The following is a 26639-nucleotide window of genomic DNA, read 5'->3' on the forward strand; positions in this document are numbered from 1 at the left end:
TTATGCTAGAGTCAAGCATATGTATATGTTAATTTTCAGGATATATCTTTCGCACATTACGTTTAAAACAAAGTAACATAATATTATCTTTCTGATGCGTGTTTTTATATTAAAATTGGGAGGTTGAGAGGCTGAAGAGCTGCCTTAATTACAGGTATTCCTTCTCGTGTTGTAAAATATCCAAATAACTGCTATTATTATTTAATATTGCATAGCCTTTGACTAAAGAACAATATATCTCGTTAGTTCAGTTATTGAAAGTTATTCCGTGCTCAAAATAAAAAATAGGAATTATTTATTTAGAAAAGAAGTGTTATTAAGTATTTAATAGAGAAGATGGGTAAATCGTCTCGAATTAATCTAATATAATAATAAAAGTGCTTGTCACGTCATCGAGCCCAAGCTATAAAATAAATAGTGAGATAGATGGCGCTGAGAGTGAACTTCGTCAGCATTATTGTTTTATTAATTGTCTATATATATGTATGTTGTGTACTAGTAGCGATGTCTGTACGAGTTGCAACTTGTATAAGCACATTTTACAATTACATGGAATGAGGATAATGCAATAGTTGAATCTTCAATGGATGATTGATGCATAAATCTTGGCATTTTTGAGAATATAAATATAAATTATTAAATATTCTGTAGCACATTATAGAGTTAAAATGCCCACAGCTATATTACTCCTATATACATAATAATAATGTAATTTTAATAGATACGTAGATTATATAGATCAAAATGAAATGTTAGTATCAATTATCTAATTGTTAATTAGAATGCACATTGTAGTAATTAAATAATGCCTTTTAAGACGAAGAAATTGCAACTTGTACAGACATCTCAACTTGTACAGGACAAGTATATTATTATATATTGAATAGTCAATAGCTACTAGCTAAATCTGAGATCTGTCCATTTTCTTTTCAGTCCATCATTTTTCACCTTTATTTTTAATTAAATTTCATGAATCCTTAGTTAATTGATGGAATGAGGAGCTTTTGATCCACTCTTGGAAGGATAAGTGGCCATGAATGAGAAAGTGAAGGAGGAAGAAGAAGACTTGGAAAAGTAATTTGTAAATGAATTATAAATAATGCTTTGATGTTTTGTTGATACTTGATGAACTTTTGTAAATTCTATTTTGTGTTCCAGGTTAGCCGTGGAGGAACTCCTTCGTGAATCAGCTAAAGGAAAAACACTATCCGAGACTTGTGGACCCTCTGAGGCCTACATAAGTGCCAGTAAGCGATCCAAGGTGAACAAGCGTTTTTTGAATCGTATTGTTGGGGGTACGATCTGGAGTAATGAACTGGCTCGTAAGAGAGTGAAGAAAAATGTAGGTAGTCTATGATTATTATTCTATTGGACCATTCCTATTTCACTCCATGATTGTTTGTATTATAATGAATACTAATAAGTAATATCCATTATATCTAATAGACATAGTAGGAGAGATCGGGACTACTGTCTATTAATTAATTATGGAAGGACTGGCACATGATTTAAACAGTGCTCTTGAAGAGTCCACTGCCTCCTCCAGTCATAAAAGAAAGTCGTGGAAGCGTAGAAAAAAGAAAAATGAGGATTCGTCGGATTCCTCCTCCTCCTTGTCATCATCTTCTGAAAATAAGATCCCTCAAGTTTTAAGGAATAGCACTCGAAAACAAAGATTAGATCAAGAGTCGGATTCTTTCAATGAGTCTAAAAATCACCATCCTCGCCCTAAACGTAAAAGAAAATGTAAAAGATTAGTAGGTATGGCTATAGAAACTAAACCATCACAAAAACGGAAAAAGATACGTACCATATCTTCAGAAATGAAATGTATTCGTCCTGGTAAGCGTCCTCGATCTACTAGTAGTCCTATGGATTTAGATGAAGACGAATCTAGTAGTTCTTATGACGAAGAAGATGATGAAGAAGAGGATGAAGAGGACTTTGTCGTTCAAGATCACGATGATCGTGGCCAAGAAGCTGATGATGAACAAAGCGACTGGCCTGGGATCAATGAAGATCTAGATGAAGAGCCTATTCGGATAAAACGAATACCTTCTAAAATTGATAATAAAAGAAATATTCGTGCTGGAACCAGAAGAAATGTACATATCTTTAATGATTGTTTGTTGAATTGTAATGATCTACTTAGTAAATTCCTGCAGGATTCATCCAGGTATTCATCTTATTAAATATTCAATTTATTATTATAATTTTTAAAACTTTGTACATTTTTAGAATTGAATTGGAATGGAGTGTACGTGATTTTCGCGATAGAAATAAAATAGTACAATTTGCAAACTTATATTCGCTGAATTTAAAATTTGAAGATCCATTTACACTCCGATTAACAAAAACGTGCAATACTGTACAATTAAATAATAAAGACGGCTTATTTCTAATACCTGGAGCTCCATCCTCATCCTTAGATTTTAAAAGACGTAGAAAAACACCTCCAATATTTGAACCCACTCTTGATGACGTTCGCTCACCCCAAAGGGATAGCCAATCTCCCGCTTCAAAAAGACGAACCAATTATTATGATGGAAGTCGTTCTAGTTAGAGAAAAACATGCACATCAATATAATATCCCTTAGATAATAGTTATTAATTCATATCAGAACTAAAACTGGTAGGCATTATCCATCACATCATGTTAGACATAACAAAAAATTGACTGAGGGATTTATTGATGGTTAAATTATTTAAATAGAACTAAGTAACACACATATTGTGAATTACTGTGAATAATTTAATTATTTGATATGATGTGGATTTTTTAAATTATACCTTACGGAATTTCTGAGCTTTTTCAAACAATTTGGGGAAATGAAATCACGAAAAAAATAATCAATCAAATACATTCATTTAAAATTTATATGTATGTTAATATTAATATATAAATATATATTTCAATGGTACTGTTTTCCTCTCTTCTTCCATTAATACAATTTTATGCTTACTTTTAATATTTTAACTATTACTTAAATACTTAAATTAAGTAAAGTATTATATTATGATACAAGTGTTAAAATTAAAATTAACTACGTAAAAATTCATTCGTAATTTAATTAAAAGTATGCAACTTAATTGATTGAAAATACATTAAATTATTATTATTCAAATTACATACTGTCATTTTTATTAATTGTAATTCAAATAAACAAAAATTATTAGTAATTAGGTTCAATTTATTATCTTATGTCTATTTGAAAATGATATCTAGTTAATGGATGTGGTTGACAACAGAGATATTGGCGATTGTTTTCCGTGCTTTTTTAGTTTTATCATTTATTAAGTGAACATTTATATTAATTTTGGGGCAGATATAATTATTAGTGTTGATTTCCCGGTAATCTAAATGATCCCAAATTTGATTATTCTAATGAAAAATAAAATCATACAATTGAATAACGTAAAAAAAGAAGGAATTATCAGAAGTTGAATTTTTTGTCATGGCGTTTACTAATATGTTTGATAAATGTATAACTAATAAGGCGTAGCATTAGTTCAATATTTTTGGTTCTAGGACCCTTTGCTGAACAGACACTTAACAGAAAAAAATTAATATATTTGATAATGATTACGATGTAATTATGATTCCCATTCATGTTACTGCAATTTTAAAAGATAAAATTATTAATTATTTGGCACGATTTCCAATAATTAAGCTTTCATTAATTAATCATTGATTCATTTCAGACTTCCTCTCTTCTTTAAACATTTTTCTCATTCTAATTTATTTATTAATTGAACGTTTGTCATGATTTTTGTTACAACAGTTCTAATAGCGGTTCAAACCAACTGTTGGAAGCATTCTCATAATAAAATGAATCAATTATTAATTCATTAACACTTAATTATTGCAATTTGTGGCAAATAATTTTAAATATTTTATCTTTTAAAATATGTGTAACATGAATGGGAATCATAATTACATAGTTTTGCAGCATGAACAATCATCAAATATATGTATTATTTTTTTCGGTAAGGTGTTCGTAAAACAATGCGGTCATTCGGCAAAGCTTCTGCACACGAGTAATTCTCAGGATGATTCAGCGAAAATATTTGTCAACAATATTTATCTCATTACCCCATATTATTACTAGAATTTTGAGCTCTACATACAGTTTTCATAAAATAGTATAAACTATTGTCCATCTTCTACTCTGACTATTGGACGGGTTATGACATTATATCAAAGATTCCTTCTTTAAAAAAAAAGAGTTGAGAAACTCTGAATGAGCTATTTTGCATCGCAGCTAATATTGTTCAAAACATATTAGCATTTTTCTGTTTGAGACTAATTCAGAGGTGGATTTTGAAATATGGACAATATGTACTTCATAATATCGAATTGGTGTATACAACAACATATGAACAAATTAACGTTATAAAAATAATTAATTGGCTATTATTTGATCAAAATTAAGCAGCAAATATGTTGTTGAAAGTTAGAGACCTGAGAAATTTGAAATACATCTGCTTTGATTATAAGAACAGTGAGGAATAGTGGGGTAATTCATTTTTATAAAAGTTTGCTTTCTAATCCTGACTGGGTGCAATGCTAGTCTGAAATACTTTCTGACTGAAAATATTTTGTTGGTAAATGTTATATTTTCTATTTTTGAAGATTAACTATTTGTACGCAAGATTTGAAAAATTCCATTAAAATATTTTAACTTATTAAAAATACGTCAATAATTTTATATTTAAAAAATGAACAAGTTCAATAAAAACTTATACAAAACGTTATCTCTCTCTATATATATATAGGTAGAAAAATTAGATGCAATCACGCCTTCAAATATTATAAACATTAGATTGATTAATCAACGATCTAATAACTAGGTTTTCTCTCAATTAATTGCATGTGTATCCATGTATCTGGATTTCAGGCCTGAGTGGAACAAATACTGGTTGTTAAGGTTAGAGTTGAGTTCTTGTATTAACTTGAATAACAGCCAGAAAACATACATATTATATATTTATTGGATTATAAATCCTAAGAGTACGGCTATTATAAATGGAAGAGAAAAAGTGTATTTATAAATTGAAGAAATTCGAGCCTATCCTTGAAATCTATCTGAGTTATAATTTAAAGAATTGTTTATGTTATGATTAAGTAATTATGTAATTGGATTTTGTTGAGCTCAATATTCTGACCAATTTACGGTCCAGGGCTTCATTAAATCCTTCATTTCCATCTACTTTTATCTTCAACTGTAAATTTGGAAGGGATTTGATTAAGACCATGAATTGATTCCTTTCTCATATTTGGAAAATTTACATTTATTCGGTATTTTATGAAAGAGTATGGACTTTAGAGTGGAAATTACATTACATGATCTTGCAGGAACAATATTTATTTAATAAGTAACTTGGTTCTGATGAAGGTGTATTAATGATTATCCTCCTATAGATAGAGGAAACAATAAATAAGATTTTTTCTAAATAGCTATGTATATTTCTGTCCAATAACCTAACTTATATTTAGAATTAATAGTACATATTTTGTACCTTGTTGTCCCCGATTTATCTACGTATAACTACTGAATATTACCGAAATAAGAACTATTTTTTGGGTAATTCTTCAAAGATATAATTTATAGTATTATGCAACATGGCTTTGGAAACAAAAAAAGTATATTTAATTTTAATCCATTTTTGACGTACTATGTACAAAATCTCGTATTATTCATTGTTGCATTATTAATTAATCTCTAAACTACATAAATAGTACATTCAGGTAGCAACATTCAATAATTTTTCATTATAATGATAAAAATCAACGTGTTAAACCTCTTTTCAATTTGAAATATGCAATGTTATTAGTTATTACTAATAACATTGTACATGAAAAATAACAAATAGCTTCTTAGTAATCTTTTAGCATACAATTATGAAAAAAACAACAGAATTACATTAAGTGACATGAATTAATAACTTACTATAATTATGTATTGATAAAAATCGAGTTAATACCATAACTACAATTGCAGGGGTAAGTCCCTATCGGTTCTCGCAGTTCTTGTCCTTTAGTTCCTATATAGGATATATAAAGAAAATAGAATAATGTTATATATATTATAAAAAATATATTAGCTTTAATGAATAAGTCAATTTTCTGAGTTTTTTTTTTTTTTTTTTTTTGTACAATTGCTGCGTTTTGCAATGATTTTTTTACGTCGCTAGGGTGAAATAGTTGTATCTGAGTTCCAAATATCTTCTAATGGATCTGGAAAAGTGGTTTTAGGCACCAGGGGTTGTGAATGAAAGAGGGAAGGAGTGGGGTAGATTATGGATCTAGGTCCGCTACTAAAACTTGTTAGAGCCCTATAATTTGATAACTATAATGTTTTTTAAGCCAGGATTTCCCAAACTTTACTTTACCAAGGGCCCCCTACACTTTTACATTTTTAGATGAGGTCCCATATATACAAAATATGTGTAGACTGAAAGCAATCCTTAATTCTCCATCATCCTGCGCCCCTCCCCCCTTTAGCCTCCTCTCACGGCCCCACATTAAAAGCCATAGTCTTAAGCAACCTTAACTTTAGTGGCCCCTGCGGAACTTGGGGCACAACGCACTCAGCGTAAAAGGTAGCTGCGACCCTGTTGGTATCTAATAAGTAATATCATTTCCTGGGCCCGAATTTTTTAGCGACACCCCTTGTTTTAAGTTCCTGTTACCAAACTGAGCCTGTATAAAAAAGAAGCAAAGACCGGAACCGAGACTAAACCGGTACATAAATCTTTCAAATGAAAGAACCGAGACCGGGACCGATAGAACCTGAACCCGGCACAACTTTGTACAATTGTAATAAAGCTAATTTCAAGGACAACCATGGATGAAACCGTAGTAAAAACGTGCCCACCTTGAAAAATAAGAGTTGTAAGCCGGTTGTCAAGCTTTTTGCTTTGAAGAAATACCTATTACTAGTAAGCAATCCTTGTAACTGTATCTTTAGGTCTAAAATCGAACTCATTGCAAATATTATTATGCAGAATATTTGAATAATGTATGTACGGTCATCATTCTACGTTTAGTCAAAATACCCCTGTGCTATTCAAATGCCATAAAATGTTTTTAAATCCATTTTTCTGCAAGGTCAGCAGCAGACCCTCTCCCCTCATCTACCACACCCTTGGATTTGAAAAGAAGCATGTCGATTTTTTACATAAATATCGCTCTAATATTTTTGAGTGATTTCCTTTGAGATTTGATGATAATGAAGAGTGATGACCAATTAAACGATTATTACAATGATTCAAAATGAAATCAAACGATATCAAACTTGAATATAAGAAATTATAATAATGTAGTTATAAGCGGAAAAGGTATTAGTGTCTTTATTAATTTCTCGTCCCATACGAGTCACTACAATGTGGAAATCTATCATGTTTTTATACCATAAAAAAAGGGCTAGTTTAACCTTACTGACACCTATGGTGGCGCAATGGAGTGTGTGCGAACATACAACAATAGTTCGTTTATACATGGGTACGTACCCATAGTCAATAGCATAATATACTTACATAGTCCTCATTTTCAGGAGGCACTTACTTAATAAATCGAAAATATCTAAACAGATTCCAAATCATGTCATTTATTAGATTATTTAAAGATGATAACTATCATTAATATACCCTACAATTAAAAAAAAAACATTTAAAAAAAGTTGAGAAGAGGATTTAGGACTCACATCCTAATTTCCAGTTTTTGAAGACACCGTTAGATCTTATTATATTTTATAAGATGTCAGCGAAAAATACAACGAGTGCTACAAATAGGGATTGTGATTGATTTTAGTCATTCACTGAGAGATAAGACACATGCATTTAATTATTCTATCGCATACCGACATGAGTGAGTTTGTTAAAAGGAATTATGAACTATATATAAAAAAAGGCGAGAAATTATATTAATTAAATAGCTACGTTGCACTTCCGGCCTATTTTAAATGTACATAAAATAATACCATGCAACTCATTATTTTTAACGGTCTTGGAAAAAAAATGAGTTATAAAAAGAGGAGAGCGCTATGCTGAGACTTGATAGGTTGCACGCTCATCCTCATGAGGTTTGATTAACGAATTTATTTGTGTATTTTAATTGAACTACAGTTAAGTGCTGATACTGGGATTAGAAGAGTGATTAAATATGTTTAAAAAATATAAGTAGTTAATAATAATTATGTTGGCAGCACCCCCTCCCCTTATTTTCAAAGGATTATGGAGTCAGAAGGCGCCAATAAAAGCGTAGCTAGCAAGTAATACAATTTGAAGGAGAAAGAAGAAAAGAAACGCAGTGTGGCGTCAGAGAACTCTAAGGCAGAAGAAGCAGAAGAGAGAAGCACAACAAAGGAGGCGGGAAAAGAGGGACTTTCTTTTTGGCATGGCTGTAGCATTTAGCCCGTTGAGCGCGCGCAGCAACACGCTTTTTGTACATACACTTCTATAATAATAATAAAAAAAATAGAATACTACTGAGTAAACTGTGAGCTGAATTTGAGTGTGAATGCGTTTGGTCGTGGGTTCAACGGATTTGATTGACTGACTTCACTTTCCTATTTTTCGTTCTTTATCCAGGATACTTGGAACCTCTCTTTCTGCTGGAAGAAATGAAAAAAAAGGAACGGAACAAAATTAAATTAAAAAAATAGACGCTTCAATTTTCAGAAACAAAATCTTAAAAAAACATCTGAACAAACCAACAGTGAACGTTCAAAAGTTCTATTAAACATGTCTGGAGGTAATCAAAGTGAAGATTCCTTCTCTTCACATCCTTTAAAATTATAATCAAACAATGTCATCATCATCTTCTTCATTTTTACAACTTTGTTAAACATTGGAATGACAACTCCTCGGAGTCAGTGTTACTCTTAGTGTAGAGGACGTGATCCGGGCATTCTGAAGCATGTGCTCTGGCTATTGTGATAGATATCTACTTTGGATATTTCCTTGTTCCCTAGGTTCATAGAAATCTCACATCCATGCTTCTTAAAGCAAATAATTCTGGACATATTTTTAATAACTCGTTGGCCCTTCATGTACACGTTGCTATTTTTAAGTACCATGTGAAAGAACCATATCACATTTCATTAATAACCAAATACTCTGTATTTTTTCTCAAACTGTTCAGCATTTACATGTGTGTGTGTGTGTGTGTGTGTTGGCCTCTAAAAATTAATATACACTACGATTATATTACGAAAGTAAACTCCATATCATATGGCATTTATACCTGAATATCTAGGTACTTTGATGTCTGTCCAACTATTCATCATTTACTTGATGTGTGTTTTACTTAGTATTCATCTTTCAATTATAACATCAGTGATACCAAATCTCTTATTTAGTTCATTACTTCATTTATTAAAAAATAACTTGTTCAACCAAAGTAATGTTCCTTTAACTTTAAATATTCACTTACGAAACTTTAGTTTAAATACATGTGTAATCATAAAATTTTGAAAACAGAAAATTATTCATGAGAATTAAAGAGTCAATTATTGCTCATTTCAAGTATATAATTGGATAAATACACTTGTTATCCCTATATGTAAAGCTAATTCTATTTTATTTAAATGCTGGTCTGAAGTTAAAAAGTTTTTTTCAATTCATTATATGAATTTCATTCTATTAATATCATAATCAATTTTAATATAAGAAGTTTGGAACCAAATCTATTGCAGCACATACACAAAATGTATTTTTTTAGAATGTTAAGCTTGCCAATTTATTCAATCTTTTTTTTTTCCAGCTAGGCGAAAGAATCGTAAATGCGGAACGCCAGATACTATTCTGACAGTTCCTGAGACTGAGGAGGAACCTAAATACAAGGATTCACGGCTTGAAAATGGTGTTTCAAGAACGCGTCGGTCGTCAAGGTCTAGGATAACGGATTATTTTCCTCCATCTTCTATTCCGTCCGATATTATCGATGACATTATTCCTGATGATGATGAAATTCCATCTGAAGGAGGGAATTCTTCCGGGAAAGAAAATGATTTAGACTCTAATTCAGAGATAAATGGACTGAATAATAGTGCATTTGTGCCTGGTAATAATTATTAAATGCAATCAATATATTATAAATTAGAAAGTGTTGATAGTTTATCTGATATACGTTTCCTCAGATTTGTTTTAAGGTCTAATGTTATTGATATTTTATGATTACAAATCTTCATAATATTAAAGAAAGTATCAATAATGTTGGCTAAAATGTTATAAAGTGATAAAAATATTAATTCTTTCCATTATATCTACTTATGTTTAAGTCCCGAAATAATGGAATAATTCATTGTCTAACCCGTTTTTCTATTTTTCAGTCAATTCTACTCGAAGTAAAATCCTCCTTAACAAAATGCCTTTAACTACTTTTGCTGACAACGTGAGTCCACCTCCATCGCCTTCCAAGCTTGGAACTTCACCTTCAGCATCGTCCCCACCTACTCCTCACAAAATAAAACTTATGTCAAAACTAACATACAACAACCTAAAGATCTCATTAACGCCTAAAAAACCCATTGAATGTTCCACGCCACTCACTGATGTACATGACGAGACAGAAAATAATTCAGTTCTCCCCAAAGATTTTAATGTTCCCAAAAGTATAGATGCAAATACAGATAATAAAAAACCACAAAACCTTAAAAAAACTAAAAACACTGTTATTTCGACGAAAAAAAGGTATTTAACTATTATTTAATTTAGTTTCATTTAAGTATCTTTTTTTGCAGGACTTCTCACACGTCTTCTTTAAAAAAGACAGCCACTGCCAAGAACAACTCATCTTCTATTAAAAATGGAAGTCACAAAGTTACTGAATATTTTCCTATAAGACGCTCATCTCGTAAGTCAAAGAAAGAGCTAGATAAGCTTTACATTGCCGAAATTGAAGATATTCTACGTAGTTCAACTGATGATAATCTTGATCTTGGAATAGCGTTTTACTCCCTCAAAGGGCGCGGCATTCAAGCTATGAGAAATTTTTCTAAGGGTGAATTTGTTGTAGAATACGCTGGTGATCTCGTGGAGGTAGATGTTGCCAAAGAAAGGGAAAACCAATACTCCAAAGACCATTCAACGGGTTGCTACATGTATTACTTTAAACACAATGAAAAACAGTATTGGTAAGCAGTTGGCGTAGGATTCCTAATAGCCTCAATTTTATTTTTCAGTCTCTCATTTAAACTTACATTTTCTGTAACTTGATATTTTAGTTATGAACTCAATATAATTTACGATATACTTTTTTTCTTCTAATAGTATGGATGCTACTAAAGATACAGGACGTTTAGGTCGTTTGGTGAATCATTCACGTCTTCATCCTAATCTTCTCACCAAAGTAGTAATCTTGGAGAATAAGCCTCGCTTAATCCTTGTTGCCAGACAGGATATAGAAAAGTACTCTGAACTACTATATGACTATGGAGATAGGTCTAAAGAAAGTTTGTTAGCCCATCCATGGTTAGCTCTCTAAATTTATCATTATAAAATACTAATAAGATGTTCTACTGCACTGTTTAACCGTCAAGTGGTGTAAATAGTAACATGAGGATTAGCATTTATATTGGGATACGGTTTTTGTGAAATGTATACCTAACAATATTTAAAACAGAGCCCATATATTTTTATAGAAATACTTGACTACAATGCTTTGTTCGTGTAATTTTACAAAATAAGTAATATCTTAAAAAAATATTTTTTTGTACCTTTGGAGCTAATCTCCAGAAATATCTTTTGATAAAAGAATTATGCAGCTTCTTTTGATGAGCTTTAATACTAAAACGAAAGGGAAGAAATTGCCGTGTTCTTCATTCTATCTCAATCACTTTAAAAAAACAAAGGAACAACTGATAAATTTGTTTTCTGCGATATCTTATTTCACTAACCAGATCCTCAACTATTTTTCACTTCAATGACTAATGTAACATCAGTAAAACTTAAATAGAATGCAATTTCTCATAAGAATCAGTTAAGTAACTGTTCAAATCTTTGTATTGTATATTTTTTTAATATGTACTTATATACATTTGGTCTTTCCTGACAAATCATATCAATGTCTAAATAAGTGCATATTTATCTGCCATTTTTCGCATATATATATATATATATATATTTTGTGTGTATACATGTAAACTTGAACTTAAATTGTATTAAATTAGTAAATTTAATAAGTAATATTGGTATCATACTATTTGTAAATACTATTTTTCATTAATTGAAGCCATTATATAAATTTTATACCCTAAAATAGTTAATTGAATATTTAAATCTCAAAGTATATATTTATAAATATAGTTTTTATGATATTTTTATTTATAATGCACGTAATAATTAATTTAAGTTAGAAATGTAAACTACTTATTTATAAAGTTATGGTCAAAGTTATCTCCAATATCGCAAATTATGTAATTTAAACACACATTTGGTGAGATCCTTTATTATGTTGTACATTTGGATTTAATAAATATTACTTGAAATTGTCGAACAACAAATAGTAAAACTAGGTAATTCCTCTTTTTATGTTTCTAAAGTGTGCTATTGTATGTCCGTATTCGACTTGTTTGACATTGTCTAAGCGTAATTCTGCCCATTCTCATTTCCATATACTGTTTCGTCTATATATTCAATCAATATTGTAATTAAATTTGCTCCCCTGTTTTTTTTTCTATATTGTTTTAATATTAATTAACGTATAAGATGAAATATAATTTCAGTTGAGTAAATTTCAATTAATTTCTTTACTAACTAATCAACTGATATAATAGGAGGAATTGATGACTTTAGTATTTACTAAGTGTATAAAGACTGAAGGAATATTTTGTTATAAAATAAAATATGTAATATACTTAACTAGAATCATATTCTGGGAGCACAAACTGTATCATCTAAATTTATCTTGCTGTTCTACATCATAATTGATATAGATATGGTTCTTAACATTAGAATTTAGAGTAGTTGAATCGTATTTATTGTATATTTTTTTTGTTAAAAGTAAATCTTTTAATGTCTTAAAACCATGATTATTCTAATAATTCTTTGGGAAACCGTTTAAATTAATTCATATTCCTTTAGTTGTCGCGTCAACTTAGATCTTAAAATTCAAGTGGGCTTTTTTTTTTTTAACTTTCATAATGAGACAATGCGTTAGTATTCATATCGGTCAAGCTGGATGCCAGATTGGTGAGAAGTGTTGGCAATTATTTAGTCTTGAGCATGGGATTGATGAAGAAGGTAATGTTCCACCAAGGAGTGATAATTCACCAGAAGGAAGTCGAGACCTTTCAACATTTTATGAGATTTCTCAAACTGGAAAGCATGTTCCCCGATGTTTGTTTTTGGATTTGGAGCCCACTGTGGTTGACGGCATCAGATCAGGTCCGTACCGTAAACTTTTCAATCCTATGTCAATTGTTCATGGCCGTGAAGATGCAGCCAACAATTTTGCAAGGGGACATTACACAGTAGGAAATCAGTTTTTTGATGTGGCCATGGATCGAATTCGTCGAGCTGTTACGAATTGTGATGCTCTTCAGGGATTTTTGATATATCACTCTTTTGGTGGTGGTACTGGCTCAGGATTCGCATCACTTTTATCAGAACACATTAAAGATGAATACAAACGCAAATGTTCACTCAATTTCACGGTGTATCCTTCTCCAAGAGTTTCTACCGCAGTTGTTGAACCTTATAATACAATCCTTGGAACTCATTTCACGATGGACTCAATGAATTGCTCTTTTCTTGTGGGTAATGAGGCTATTTATGATATATGTCTTAATAAATTAGATGTTCAGCGTCCTACCTATGTCGATCTCAATCGTCTTATTGCACAAGTGACATCATCCGTCACAGCATCTCTGAGATTTGAGGGTTCTCTCAACATGGATCTAAATGAATTTCAAACGAATTTAGTACCTTTCCCTCGTCTTCACTTTCCTTTAGTCTCATATGCACCAATAACAAATTCGAGTCAATTTGGAAACGAGGTTCTTAATGTTGATGAACTCACCAATTCTTGCTTCTCTTCTTCTTCTCAAATGGTAAAATGTAATGCCGACAAAGGTAAATATATGGCTTGTTGTTTACTCTATAGAGGAGATGTAGTTCCCAAAGAAGTTAACTCTTCAATTCAACATCTCAAAAGTCTGAAAAAGATTAAGTTTGTGGATTGGTGCCCAACCGGCTTTAAAGTTGGACTGAATCAGTTCCCTATGAAAGCAATACCAGACAGTAATCTTGCCGAATGTCCAAAATCAGCATGCATGTTGGCTAATACTACAGCAATGGCAGAGGCATGGAATCGTATAGGTCATAAGTTTGATTTATTATTCTCTAAGAGAGCATTTGTACATTGGTATACAGGAGAGGGAATGGATGAAGATGAATTTGTCGAGGCTAGAGAAAATGTTGCTGCACTTGAGAAAGATTATTATGAAGTTAGTGGAGATACTCCATCTGATTCCCCAACAAATAATAAGGAATCATTTTATGAAGAGGCTGCTATGGAGAGTGTATACTAAACATTTGATTAATATGAAAGTCAACCCTTATTTAATTGTATAAATTTTCTGTATTTTCCATCATTTTAGAACAGTGCCCCATAAATAAACTAAATTTTCATTAAATGGATAGTTTTTTTTTAGTCTATAGATATGCTTTATTGAAAGGTTGAGAAATGGGAATAATTGAAGCTGAAAGAATTAAATAAATGAGAAATACATACATACATTCAACCAAGTATGTTTATTCATTTTGATGAATATTTCAGTTAACTCCCTATATTCGAAACAAAATCTCAGTTCCTTTTGTAGGTCACATAATGACAATATTTAAGCGTGGTTTAGTAATGTGATACAAACAAATATTGTGTGAATCATTATGTGAGTGCAAAGCAATTCGTAGTAGTGACAATGCGATAATAATGAGGAAAAAAGAACTACATAGTACATAAATGAAAAAACCATATAATCTTATCAAGTAGCTTTATTGAAACAATTTGTGAATTTCCACATTGTAGAGGTTAAATATTAGTTGTATAAAAACATTAAGAATTATAATTTTATTTTATTGCCACTTCAGTCATGATTTATTTTTAAGTCCACCTTTCTTTGATTCTTCCAATCAGATAAATCATGAAATAAATACTATTATGTACAAGTAGAGGCAGTTTATTTGTTGCCACTTTATACATATGTATATTGTATACTCATGTATTATTTTTTATCACTTATCATATAAGATTACTAAAAATTTGTACACACTTGTGTGTATGTTCATTATTTATATATTATTTCTAGCTGTAAGATATATTGTTTGTATTCAAAATTAGAAGAAAAAAAAAGAAATAATATTTTAACGGATTTTTCTCCATTATTTACAAACTTTAATCTCACGTACATGTGTTGAAATGAAAAAAATAATACAACTTTTTTTTACTTATTTAATATAAATTAAAAATCTCACTGTTTATTGTTTTCCGTTCTTTTATAAGTAAATAAATATTTGTGTTATATATTTTGATGAAATGAAAAAGATTATTCAATTCATTTTATGCAACCTCCATTCAGAAAATCCATATGAAGTCACGTGCTATAATTAATATATCTTCCACCAAGACAACATTTTTGAATTGAAATAAAAATGTTTTTGATTAAAAAACCTTGCGTAGAGTAAGTGTTTCAATCTGAGAGTGATACAATTATTACCTTTAACATTTTTCTATAAGTCAATTACAAAAAAAATACCAAAAGTAAAGTTTAGATTGAACATTTTATCCGTTAAAGTTAGGAGTAATACTATATAATATAGATGATAGTGATTAATAATTAGTGTTTATGTAAGCGTAGACTATGTCCACTTCTTTTGTAAGATCTTTACATGATGAAAAGATGTATTTATCCAGAGTTCTGGTACTCTAATTAGCGATCTCGTTGCATTTACATAGAGTAAGCTGAATATGTGTTTGACTCTTATAGAGGGCCTAGTAACATAATTTCCTTTTTCCAAAAGGCAATAAAATAAGTTTTATATATCAGAAATGTTTTACATTTACCTCATAATGATAATACAAATCATTGAAATTTTTTTTAGACAGTTTTGAAAATCATTTACAAGGTCCACGGAAAGTCCTGTTAAATTAACTTTATATAATACTAGAACAAATACTCTATCTTAAAGATAGCCAACTGAAAAGATTTTATTTATATTTAGCTTGCCTATGTTAAAACTCTAAACTAAAACCACTTAGTATAAACTATAATTATATAATAGGTAAATTTCTACTGTACAACCTTCTTCAATATAACATTTTATGTTGTTTTCTGTCCATTTGATGTAAATATAATCAAATCTGCACTCTTGAAAATCCAACATATTTGACCATGTGAAAATACTGATTTTGCTAAATATAAAGCAATGTTTTCAAATGATTGACCCTGGGATTTATTAATTGGCATTGGCATTGCTAACTTGCCCTGTTCCTACTTCAACCATAATGAAGATTGAAGATACATACTAAGATTAACTTTCTAATCCGCTCCTTCCTGTGCTGGACTCGTAGACATAATTCCCTCTTTTTTATACGTATGTATTTCATTATAACTTTTTTCATTTTGTTCCATAATTTGTTTTTTGTATTTTGTATTTTTTAGGTGGATTTTCGAATCTACAATCCATACCCTAAAAAACTTTGAGACACGGGGAATCCATCTTGTTTTATTAAAAAAATCAAGTTATTAGCGAAAAAACAAATTTGCTTCCCCCAGAGCCCAGGAGTCTGGTATGATCAGAATTAAACATGGACTTACGCACGTAACTCAAAACTCTGAACAACTTTTTATGCTGCGTCTAAAGTCTGTATATGTCCTCTTTTTTAAAATAAATGCGTTTTTATCATTGTTTTTCAAAGAGGGACATAAATTATTTTAATTATATACGATAATTATATGCAAGCTTGGGAGATATTATGTTTTTGTTAACCACATTGTAAGCCCAGATAGAGGCAATGATCAAGGAGTACCTGAAGGGCAAATCTCAACCAGCCATCTTAAGGAACCTGTAGAGCCTGGAGATCAACTCCATGTTCATCAAGAGAACCATTGAGAGGTACGAGGAACTTAATCTACCAAGGACAGACCAAATCTAGCAGACCAAGGTAAAAAAGGACGTCCTGAGTCGTCGTCAAAGAAAGGATTGCAAGAAATCCCGGGAGGAACCTCACCAAAATGGCGTAGCATTTCAACATGGGTGCAACAACCTTATCTGAGAGGACCTTGGGATGTATCCCTACAAATTGAAGAGGCAACAGCACCTGTCAAACAAGGTCAAGGCTAAAAGACTTAAGAGAAGCAATGGCATTCTTCAGAAACTGAGGAGTTGCACGGATCCCAAAATTGTGTTCACTAATGAGAATACATATTTTCACTGTGGAACCGGCTTTTAACCCCCAAAATGATCGAATTCTGGCCTAAAAGGTCAACTGGGTAACCATGGAGTCAACAGAGTCCTCAAATGTCTTAAAAATGTTAGTTTTCCGAAATAAATTCGGTTTCAATTACCCAATTTGGACAAACTGCTCCGATTTATCATTCTTGCATGATCCAATAACTTCAATTGTAGATCTCTAACTTGATTATGTAGGAGTTATTTGCGTTTAAAGAATTTTACAAATTTTAAACTATGAAAATGAATTGAAAAATCATTTTTTGCATACTAGAAATTGAAGCAATTGACGGATTTTCATTAACTGCACCATCAAAAACTCAAGAGCTAAATTTTAATTAGTATAATTTTAGAATAAGATGTTACTCCTTTACACCTATGAGTGGACCCAATCTTGAGCTGAGACACATTATCTGATTTTAATGCCTCGTTGTATTTATTTATACACATTCATTTTCTTTTGAAACTCAATTGTCAGCTTCAATGCGTAAACTTTTGTGGTTAAATTAAGAGTTAAAAAATTGTTTGAGTATTCAGCAAATATTAGTGTTAGAAAGTCAAAGAGTAGCTGTTGGGTAAAAGTGACTGAATCTATTCCGCAAAGGGAAGAAAAAATTGCAAACATCTTGAGGAAAAATGACAAAAAACGATCATAAAAAGTGGCATCTTGCGTAGGAAACAAGATTTCATATAGACCATGAATCTGCTCAAGCTAACCATATAGTTAATACAGTATACCAGTCATCATTGATACTGTATCATATGTGATATTACTTATGAGCTAAAAAACGCGTTTCTTAACTTGGCTTATAGCTTACATTGGAACAAAATATAAATCATAACATTATCCCAATTGAAAATGTGGATAAAACGATATGTAATATTGTGGAATCTATTTATTTTTTGACATATTTAAATTGAAAAGTCCCCGTTAGTTTTATTAGTAACTAGGGGGAGTATTCGGAACTTAGGCGTCGATGAACTTTACTTTAATAATAGAGCTTTTTTTTTAATATAACAAACTGAGCTTCAACTACATACGCTCGTTCCTAAATCTCATCTAAAGTGTCATTCAATACATATTTTATATTTTATTGATGTACATTCCTTTTGTTTTCTTTTTTAATATGACGCACTAAGCTTTAAATACACACACTCGTTTTTAAAAATCAGTCCTCCTTAGACAAGATAAACAACTTTGGTTTATATAAACTATATAATAGAAAAATAAAAATGTGATCCTCTTGGATATATAATTAGAAACTCAAAGTCCTATTTCGTTTATATTCTATATGTATATATATATTATCTATGTATAAGAACAAACCGGTCATCATAAATCAATCTGCAAAATGATATATCGCGGCCTTAATAATAATAACGATCATGTATTGAGTTAACGTTATAAAAGTTTGCACAAAATTTGCAAACGTATTATGGAATATCGTAAAAAAAACTACCATTAAATTAACCAAGGAAAATATACGTACACTTAAAAAAATGTGCATTTGATCTTTGATGAAATATTGCAGTAAAGGACATGATTCAGTACACAATTTGAGCATGCCCATCAGAGGTCAAATTTAATTTGATGCTTTATTGTTCATCTTGAAAGAATAATTGTTTTATGATAAGGGTTTATGTTCCTCGAGTCTATTTGTGGGAATCATATTCATTTCCGTCGAAAAGGATGGTCTAAAAAGTAATTCACTACATTTACCAAAATAATAATGTCAAAATGAAAAAAATAATATATATTCATTGATTAATTATGCACCTATTAAACTATTGCAGACATGGGCTCTACTTTTATTTCCTCACGCAATCTGTTCTTAAAAAGATACAGAAAAAAGGCCAAAAATCATCTGGTATCTAGCCAAATAAGTCAATCGTACTCTCTGACTATTATTGTTATGGTATTTTTCCACAATTTTTAAAATGAATTACATTTATATATTACTATATGGTATTACAATTTTGCTTGGTGATATTTATTTAAAGTCTAGCTCTACATTAGTATTTGTGTATGATAGTCAACATTTCTTCATAAAAATGACAAAATGCCAATATATATTATATATACGACAAATGATCAACAAAAAATTGTATTCCTGTCTATTTGGAAACGGAACAGGAATATGGAATCAATTATTACTTCGTTTATTTATCAAAAAGTATTACTTATATAATAGTCATGACGTATCAAGGGAGAAGAGGGAATGGACAGCTGACAACAAAATATATGGGGGGTATTTTGTTGTTAGACAAGTACTTTAATGATGTGTTTTAGCTATGAATTTGTTAGCTGGCTAATTTTACTTGGAATTGGTAATCTGAAGAACGAATTTTCTTTCCTTAGTACTTATCATTTTATTTAATTCTTGAGCAGTTAACTTCTTTTTTTTCTACTAATTCCATTATATTCAAAACCTGTTTGAACATTTCCGTGTGCTCATAAAAGATGGAGAATAAACGAGTTTAGTTGTTCAGTAGTTGACCAAAACATTCAAATTGTAGTAGTGATAAATACGGATGTTATGCATCAAACATTTTGTTGCGTGAAAAAAGTTCTGAAATTAAATATAAATAAGTGGATTATATGACTAAATATGTAATAATTACCAATCAAGTCTCTAAAATATTAATTACTTATTACCCTTAGTTACATAATTGACTTTACTATATTTAATTTTTAACATTTTCTTGAAACCTTGCATTGATTATTCATAAGAAATTTAAAAGTTAAAGTGAAAAAATCAATCAAAATAGAACTGTTTGAGATGGATAATCTATTTAGAAGTATTTCCCTTCGATTGCCTCCATTTTCTTTTTACGAGGCATGATGTCATGAAAATGGCATTTGAATTGAAAAAAATATGATGATAATATTAATTCTTTGCTATTACAGCCCAATAAAAAATGGGATCCCTACAAAATGGAACAAAAATCCTTGGATATGTATGTCTATAAATAAATCTTCTTTTAAAAATTATACAATGAATATTTTTCTTTAATATAAACTATGAAATTTTTCATCACTATGTATTATGATAAGTTATAAGGATCTAAAGAAGAGTGTTATTTTTCAGCCTAAAAATGGAAATAGATCGAGTTCAGAACCAGATGGAGAATCAGTAAAAATACTTTTATAAAGTTTTATTAATCCTACCTTTAATGTGGGGATTATTTTAAGGATAAAAAATCACTCTGAATGATAATAGTCACAGATTACTATACTCCCAGATATTTCAATACGGAATGAAAGAAAAACTGAAATCAGTTTTGGGATTGGCTCTCAAAGATAAATTCCTTTTTTATGCTTGAATCCATGGGCACAAAATGTATGTTCCCCTGTATAATTAATAGTTATAAACTTGTTTCCTAATTCACCCAGGATCCTGCTATGGACTTCAATACTCTCTGTGTTAAAATGGGGTAAATAATAACGGTTGGCGCGGTTTGTAAATAAAGAGGGGTTTGGATACTAAAAAGTTACTTTTTCCGATATCTTGTGTACATTTTGACAAGTTTTTTATCTTTACCCGTTATAGACTAATTCTATTTATTTCTCATCTATAATACAAATATAATTAAAAAATCTAGCACTTCCTTAGCTCATTTACTCTTACTCCATGTTAATCAAAGTCCAAGGACAATATAACGAATAAAACTAACAAAAATGATCTTATACCCCATTATATATTTTATTCTTTTTAGAACAAATTGATACTCAAATTTTAAAAATTATTAGCCGAGGAATGAGAAAAATAGAGTTTCAAAGTCTTTTGACAAATGAGAGTGTTAATAAAACGTATCCCTGTCATCCCGTGTGCTTGAAACTTTTCTATTGTTATTTTCAATGTACAGGGTGTCCACGATAAATTGGAACCTTCTTAAAATTCAACCTCCTTGATAAAAATGGAATTTGGAGTGTATTTGTTAATATGAAAAAGTTAGACATGATATTAAACAATACCTTTATTCAACATGTCCTCCCTCAGCAGCCACCATCTTCTCCACCCTGCCCCTAAAGGATTTGCATGCCCTGATGACTTCTACAGAATCGACAGCATTCCACTCCCTCGTAATGGAGCCCTTCAGGGCCACCATGCTCTTGTGGCTGACCTTGCACACCTCCCTCTCCAACTTCCCCTACCAGTAGTAATCACACGGATTGAGGTCGGGTGAGTTGGAGGCCCAGGTGTTGCGATCCCAGATTAGTGATCCTCATGGCGATGTGTGCAGCCACTGAGTCTTGTTGGAATATGAACTCCTTCCCAGCTGCCGTATCCTTCATCCAGGGGATGACGAACTCCTCCATGACTTCGCAGTACCTTATCGTGTTAACCCTTTCCTTGGGATTGGAAAAAGAAAGGAGGCATCACCACACAGGTGCTGCAGATGGCACCCAGGGTCATCACGGAGGCTGGGAACTTTGTGGTGAAGACCGCAGGGATCTCTTCTCTCTCCTTGGCAAGCCACCTGCCATTCTGGAAGTTGTAGCTTCTCTCGACAGTCCAGTTCTTCTCTTCGGAGAAGAAGATGATTCTTCCTCCATGGCTCTTCAGGTCATTGAGGAGACGCTTACCGTTGGTGAGCCTGGTGGCCTTCATGGATGCCGTGAGGATGTGGTGTTTGGCCATTCGGTATGAATTGTACCCGAGGTCCTCTTTCACCGCCTTGGAGACCAGCTGCTTGCTCACTCCACGGTTCTTGGCCAACCGGGACAAGGAAGTCCCCGGCGAAGCCTTGATGGACTTCTGGAGGCGTTCAAGGAAGCGGGAGTGTGTATTCGATCACTTCTCATATTGTGGGCCTTGCGGCAGACCTTCCCCTCAACCTCCCAGGCATTGAAGACCCGGTACACCGTGGTCTTGGGGTAGTTAAGGAGCTTGTAGATAGTAGAGGGCTTGTGTCCCGCGCGAGCCAATTCGAGGATGGTGTCTCTCCTTGCTTATTCCATTATGACTATTGTTTGTTGTCAAAACAATTGCGGTGGAAGTTATTGTGTATTGTTCACGCAACCTTTTATATTAGTATGATTTAACCCCGAATATCCACATTATGGATCTGGATGAAGTTTAAAGTAGTTCCAATTTATCGTGGACACCCTGTAAACATGAGATACACACTATAAATTATCCCATTCAGAGACATGGATTCATAGCACACTTGAAATCGAGTGCCAAACATTGAAATCAGGATTGATATTTTTTTAAAGTATATTTACATACATTAATACTTAATTTAATGAGTACATAGCCAATTTTCTTTTATAAAGAAATCAAACCAATCCACTTATAAAAACTAACTTTGAGAATTTTTATGTACTATAATTTACAAAAAAATATATATTTATGATTGATGTTTGAATACTGAATTAAAAATAGCAGAGGAAAAGAAAATATTCTTAATAAAGTTATTAATATGAAATAATTTATATTAATCTGAATTTGATTAAAAATAAAAATGAACTAATAAACATAATGAGTAATAATACATATGTAGTTATAATGTCATCAGAGTCTGGAAAGCATAACATTCCTGAGAATCAGTGGTATTTTGGGCTTGTTAAAAAAACAAAAAAAAAAAATCAACATTGAAACCCTGAATATTTGTAGAATGTTTTGTCGCGGAGCAAATTAGCAGTCATGACGTTTCATTGGCTCAGCTACAATCAGCTGCGACAAGGAAGGAAGGAGAAAAGGATACCAACAAGGACATTTTCTAGAATTACGCCGATGTCGATCCCCAATTCTTCCCTGAGTCCAACAAGGTCTATCAATAATTAAAACTAGGCAACAAATCATCTGGGTTACGCTCTGTCCTTTATATAAACACACGAATGTTCAATCAGGTTTTGAATATAATTGAACGTGGTAGAAAATGAAGTGAATTCCTCAGGAATTAAATCATAATGACAACAGCTGAGGAACAGAAAATTTATCCTTCATATTACTAATTCCAAAAAATAAAAAAAATAACCCAGCAAGTTATTAAATACACAATATTTTCATCACTACTAATATGATGGTAATGCACAGATGTATATTATTAGGATTCCTACTAAAAAAACAACAACTGCAAGTCTAGTTGTACCAACTTGACTTGCAGTTTTTTAATTTATAAAACAAACTTTTGGAATTACAGTAAAATTGTAATGGTTTTAAAACTTTGAAACTTTTTTTCATTATAATATAAAATATTTTTTTCACACAAAAATAGGAATACTATATCGTATCTTCACTTAAAATTTTAATATGTGATTTTTTAGACTATCAAAAATGTTTCAAAGTCCGATAAAGTCCCAAAAACGTTATATCAACTGCCTCAATGATATTGTGAAGATCTGTTTAACAGAATTAAATGCACTTCAAAGATATGTCAAGGATAGTATAAATTGCATTAGAAATGCCAAAGATGATGAATAGTACAAGGGAATTTAGTCAGTTGGAACTGCAAGCATTAAAAGAATGACATTTTCTTTGTCCTTAGAAAATACTAGTATATTTTTGAAGCTACCTATTTGTCGGTAATATATAGGGTTACATTGAGAAATTTTATGTATAAAAATCTAAAATAGAAAACTTGGAGATAATTAAGAAGTTAACAGAATATTAAAGTATGAATTAAGAATCACGTACCAATTGCAAACCGTATCCATCACAACTTTAAATTTCAAGAGAAAACAATAAGTAATAATGTATACCTATGTTTTCGTATGAATAATACTTATTTTTTATAAGACATTTATTATTATTTTTTAGATTTTTTTATTGCCAAGTGTTTAATGTTTAAAGAGAAGGAGTCAAGACAATAATTACTTGTCCATCGAATGAAATACACATTACTTCTTTTTGTGCAATGTAATTTCACATTGAATGAATTCTATCATTCATTGAGCAGAGGTATGGTTAAACTTACGTATGAACTGGTGGTCGCATAATTATGCGGAAAACTTGAAACTCTTTATTAAACATCCGACAACATTTTGAGACACCTTTTTTTTGACATATTCATTATAAACAAATTATCTACATATAAATAAGGTTATATTTAATTAGAAAATATATCCGCTACTTTGCCTCAAGAACACGGAAAACTTTGCAGACGTTGATAATGTACTGGGCCTTCATGGCCTCCCATTGTGCATTGATGCTGGTCTTAAGGAGTTCAAATTTTTCATTTAGAGGAGCATATGTCTTTTTTTTTTCAATTTGCCACTATACGCTGTAGTCTAAGGGGTTCAAATTAGGAGACTGTGGAGCCCGAAAGTCTTAGTCCTAGAAAGGAATGATTGCAGTGAGATATTCTTTGCGGTGTGAGCAGGTGCCCAGTCCTACTAGAATACATACGGGGTCCTCTTTGAGGGCCTATTAAAGTACTTCAAAATCTCCAAGTAAGCCCGAAACTGGGGTCAAACCAAATATACTTTATTTTCACTCCGTTTGATGCCATTTGAACCAAACCTCATCACCGATACTAGATGTTTGATTTTGCCTAGTTCCTCAACCACTTTTTTGTTGTTTTTGAAGGCTGCCACATGACCACTGGACTTGTTGAACACTGTTTTATACGAAAAATTGAGTTTCATGCTTCATTTGATTCAAGATGGCTCTGCAACGCTTAAAACGCTTTTCACGTTGAATTTGGGACATGAAAGGTCGCTCAATCATACGTAGAGATCGCCCATCTTGTTTTTGTTCGGCCTGGGATATTATGGTCTTGTGAACATTGATGGAAATCCTTAGGTTGGCCATATATACCTTCTTCAGCATGTTCAATTAATTAAACTTTTCGAGGTTTAAAGCTCCGAGGACCTTCTTACATGTCTATACTCTCTCTGAAAAAGATTATGGACATTATAGACGGTGGTCTCAGAGAGTCTTGTGTCTTTAATTATATACCCAACAAGGCTTCCGGTGGCGTGGACAAGGATTGCAACCATTACAGGTTTACCCTCGTCATTTATGGTAAACGTGACTCGCTCGATTTGACAAGAAAACGAAAATAAAGCCAATTAATGTAGCTAGTTATATTTAGCGTTCCTTTAGAGGTTTAATTACTCAATCTCCATGTACAAAATCCGCGTAGTTACAATAGACTGTCCTGTTATGGAGTTAATATTTGTTCTCCCTGTGCAATTGTCTTGTCTGCTGGGAAAAGCAGAAAAAAAACATACTTCAGCAAAGTTTGCGGCCTCTCTAACGATTTAAGCCATTGAAGAAAAAAAATGAAATTTTCGTGTCAAAAATGATATTTTTTAGGCCGTTTGTACCGTACTACAAGTCAGAAATTGTAATTTTCATGAATGTTAGCATTCAGTCTATCAGTTAAAAATATTGTGCACTTTGTTCTTAATCATTTAAGGGGTCTAAGATGTAATCAATCATTTGTTGTTACCCTATTTTATCATACCTACATAACATATCAAAATTTAAATCTAGTTGAAGTCATAGTTGTTGAACTAAAATTAGGAATAGTATCCTTGATAAAACAGGGAAACCACAAATCATTGGGCACATACCCATTAAATTATTAAGAACAAGGTGCAAAATATGTTGAACTGATGAACCCAATACTGAAAAATTTAATAATTAGAACTTTTGACACAAAGCCTCATTGTTTCGGTAGGCACAGGAGGCTTAAAAGTGGCTAATTTTGAAAATGTCCTGTCCTAAGCTTAAAATAACCTGAAAGGACTCACTTTTGTCAGAACCATTTTTTTGATTGACCCCAGTAGAACAGGTGTAAGTGGAGAGATAAAAATAATATTAATCCACATTTTGTATAATTGCATTACAAAAAATGAAGGACATGATTATTGATTAACTAAACAAACATGGCATTATTGACTGAGTGGGACATTCACACCCGATCCCTTTTAAATCCATTGCATGATTTGATTTTCTACACTCACTTCAATACTCTATGACAGAACCAGTTTCCCTTTTGATTACTTTTTTTGATTATTTTTGTTATTATTATTAAATCAAGAATTCCTCGTAATTTCAAACTTTTTAATTATTTATTTCGCAGTATTTAAAAAATAATAATATTTTGAGACCTACAGCGTATTCACATTCGAGTATATTATCTAGCATAAAAGTGTTACAAATCACGAGATTATTTACAACTGTTTATAAAGAAGCACATGAAATAAGACAAAATGCATTGGTATTGCA

At 31.5% G+C, this 26639-nt stretch overlaps 3 protein-coding genes and 1 long non-coding RNA gene across 14 annotated transcripts; 3 read left to right on the plus strand and 1 right to left on the minus strand.

Moving 5' to 3' along the window:
• Window positions 1-150: 150 nt before the first annotated feature.
• LOC121127483 (uncharacterized) lies at window positions 151-3180 on the plus strand. Of its 10 annotated transcripts, none has more exons than XM_071892998.1 (6): window positions 191-340; window positions 934-1081; window positions 1159-1342; window positions 1447-1761; window positions 1822-2176; window positions 2239-3180. In XM_071892998.1, the coding sequence occupies exons 4-6, from the start codon at window positions 1488-1490 to the stop codon at window positions 2561-2563; spliced, it is 954 nt and encodes a 317-aa protein (XP_071749099.1). In that variant the 5' UTR covers window positions 191-340; window positions 934-1081; window positions 1159-1342; window positions 1447-1487; the 3' UTR covers window positions 2564-3180. The 10 variants fall into 10 exon arrangements, with proteins under 10 accessions (XP_071749094.1, XP_071749099.1, XP_071749098.1 ...); XM_071892997.1 differs by having other exon boundaries at window positions 934-1074; window positions 1159-1346; XM_071892996.1 differs by having other exon boundaries at window positions 934-1074.
• A 1841-nt stretch (window positions 3181-5021) lies between these two features.
• Window positions 5022-8055, minus strand: LOC139907037 (uncharacterized). Its single transcript, XR_011783346.1, has 4 exons — window positions 7707-8055; window positions 7568-7651; window positions 5952-6045; window positions 5022-5416 (listed from the first exon to the last, which is right to left on the minus strand). It is a non-coding gene; the product is annotated as an uncharacterized lncRNA (long non-coding RNA).
• Window positions 8056-8100: 45 nt separating this feature from the next.
• On the plus strand, window positions 8101-12737 carry Set8 (SET domain containing 8). Of its 2 annotated transcripts, none has more exons than XM_040722886.2 (5): window positions 8101-8755; window positions 9767-10066; window positions 10335-10695; window positions 10746-11138; window positions 11275-12737. In XM_040722886.2, exons 1-5 carry the CDS (start codon window positions 8746-8748, stop codon window positions 11486-11488), a joined length of 1278 nt encoding a protein of 425 aa, XP_040578820.1. In that variant the 5' UTR covers window positions 8101-8745; the 3' UTR covers window positions 11489-12737. The 2 variants fall into 2 exon arrangements, with proteins under 2 accessions (XP_040578820.1, XP_040578819.1); XM_040722885.2 differs by having other exon boundaries at window positions 8477-9259.
• Window positions 12738-12884: 147 nt separating this feature from the next.
• LOC121127498 (tubulin alpha-2 chain) lies at window positions 12885-14639 on the plus strand. Its single transcript, XM_040722883.2, has one exon. It carries the CDS (start codon window positions 13146-13148, stop codon window positions 14532-14534), a length of 1389 nt encoding a protein of 462 aa, XP_040578817.1. The 5' UTR covers window positions 12885-13145; the 3' UTR covers window positions 14535-14639.
• The last annotated feature ends 12000 nt before the right edge of the window (window positions 14640-26639 follow it).

Source organism: Lepeophtheirus salmonis, chromosome 13, assembly GCF_016086655.4.
Source record: "Lepeophtheirus salmonis chromosome 13, UVic_Lsal_1.4, whole genome shotgun sequence".
Classification (NCBI taxonomy): Eukaryota; Metazoa; Arthropoda; class Copepoda; order Siphonostomatoida; family Caligidae; genus Lepeophtheirus; species Lepeophtheirus salmonis.

Bases quoted from the DNA above. Each gene is read 5' to 3' on its own strand.
- LOC121127483 (XM_071892993.1), top strand. From the start codon at position 1,488: ATGGAAGGACTGGCACATGATTTAAACAGTGCTCTTGAAGAGTCCACT. The intron at 2,177-2,238 runs GTATTCATCTTA...GTACATTTTTAG, and splicing joins TTCCTGCAGGATTCATCCAG to AATTGAATTGGAATGGAGTG.
- LOC121127498 (XM_040722883.2), top strand. From the start codon at position 13,146: ATGAGACAATGCGTTAGTATTCATATCGGTCAAGCTGGATGCCAGATT.
- Set8 (XM_040722885.2), top strand. From the start codon at position 9,235: ATGGCATTTATACCTGAATATCTAG. The intron at 10,067-10,334 runs GTAATAATTATT...TCTATTTTTCAG, and splicing joins TAATAGTGCATTTGTGCCTG to TCAATTCTACTCGAAGTAAA. The intron at 10,696-10,745 runs GTATTTAACTAT...CTTTTTTTGCAG, and splicing joins GTTATTTCGACGAAAAAAAG to GACTTCTCACACGTCTTCTT.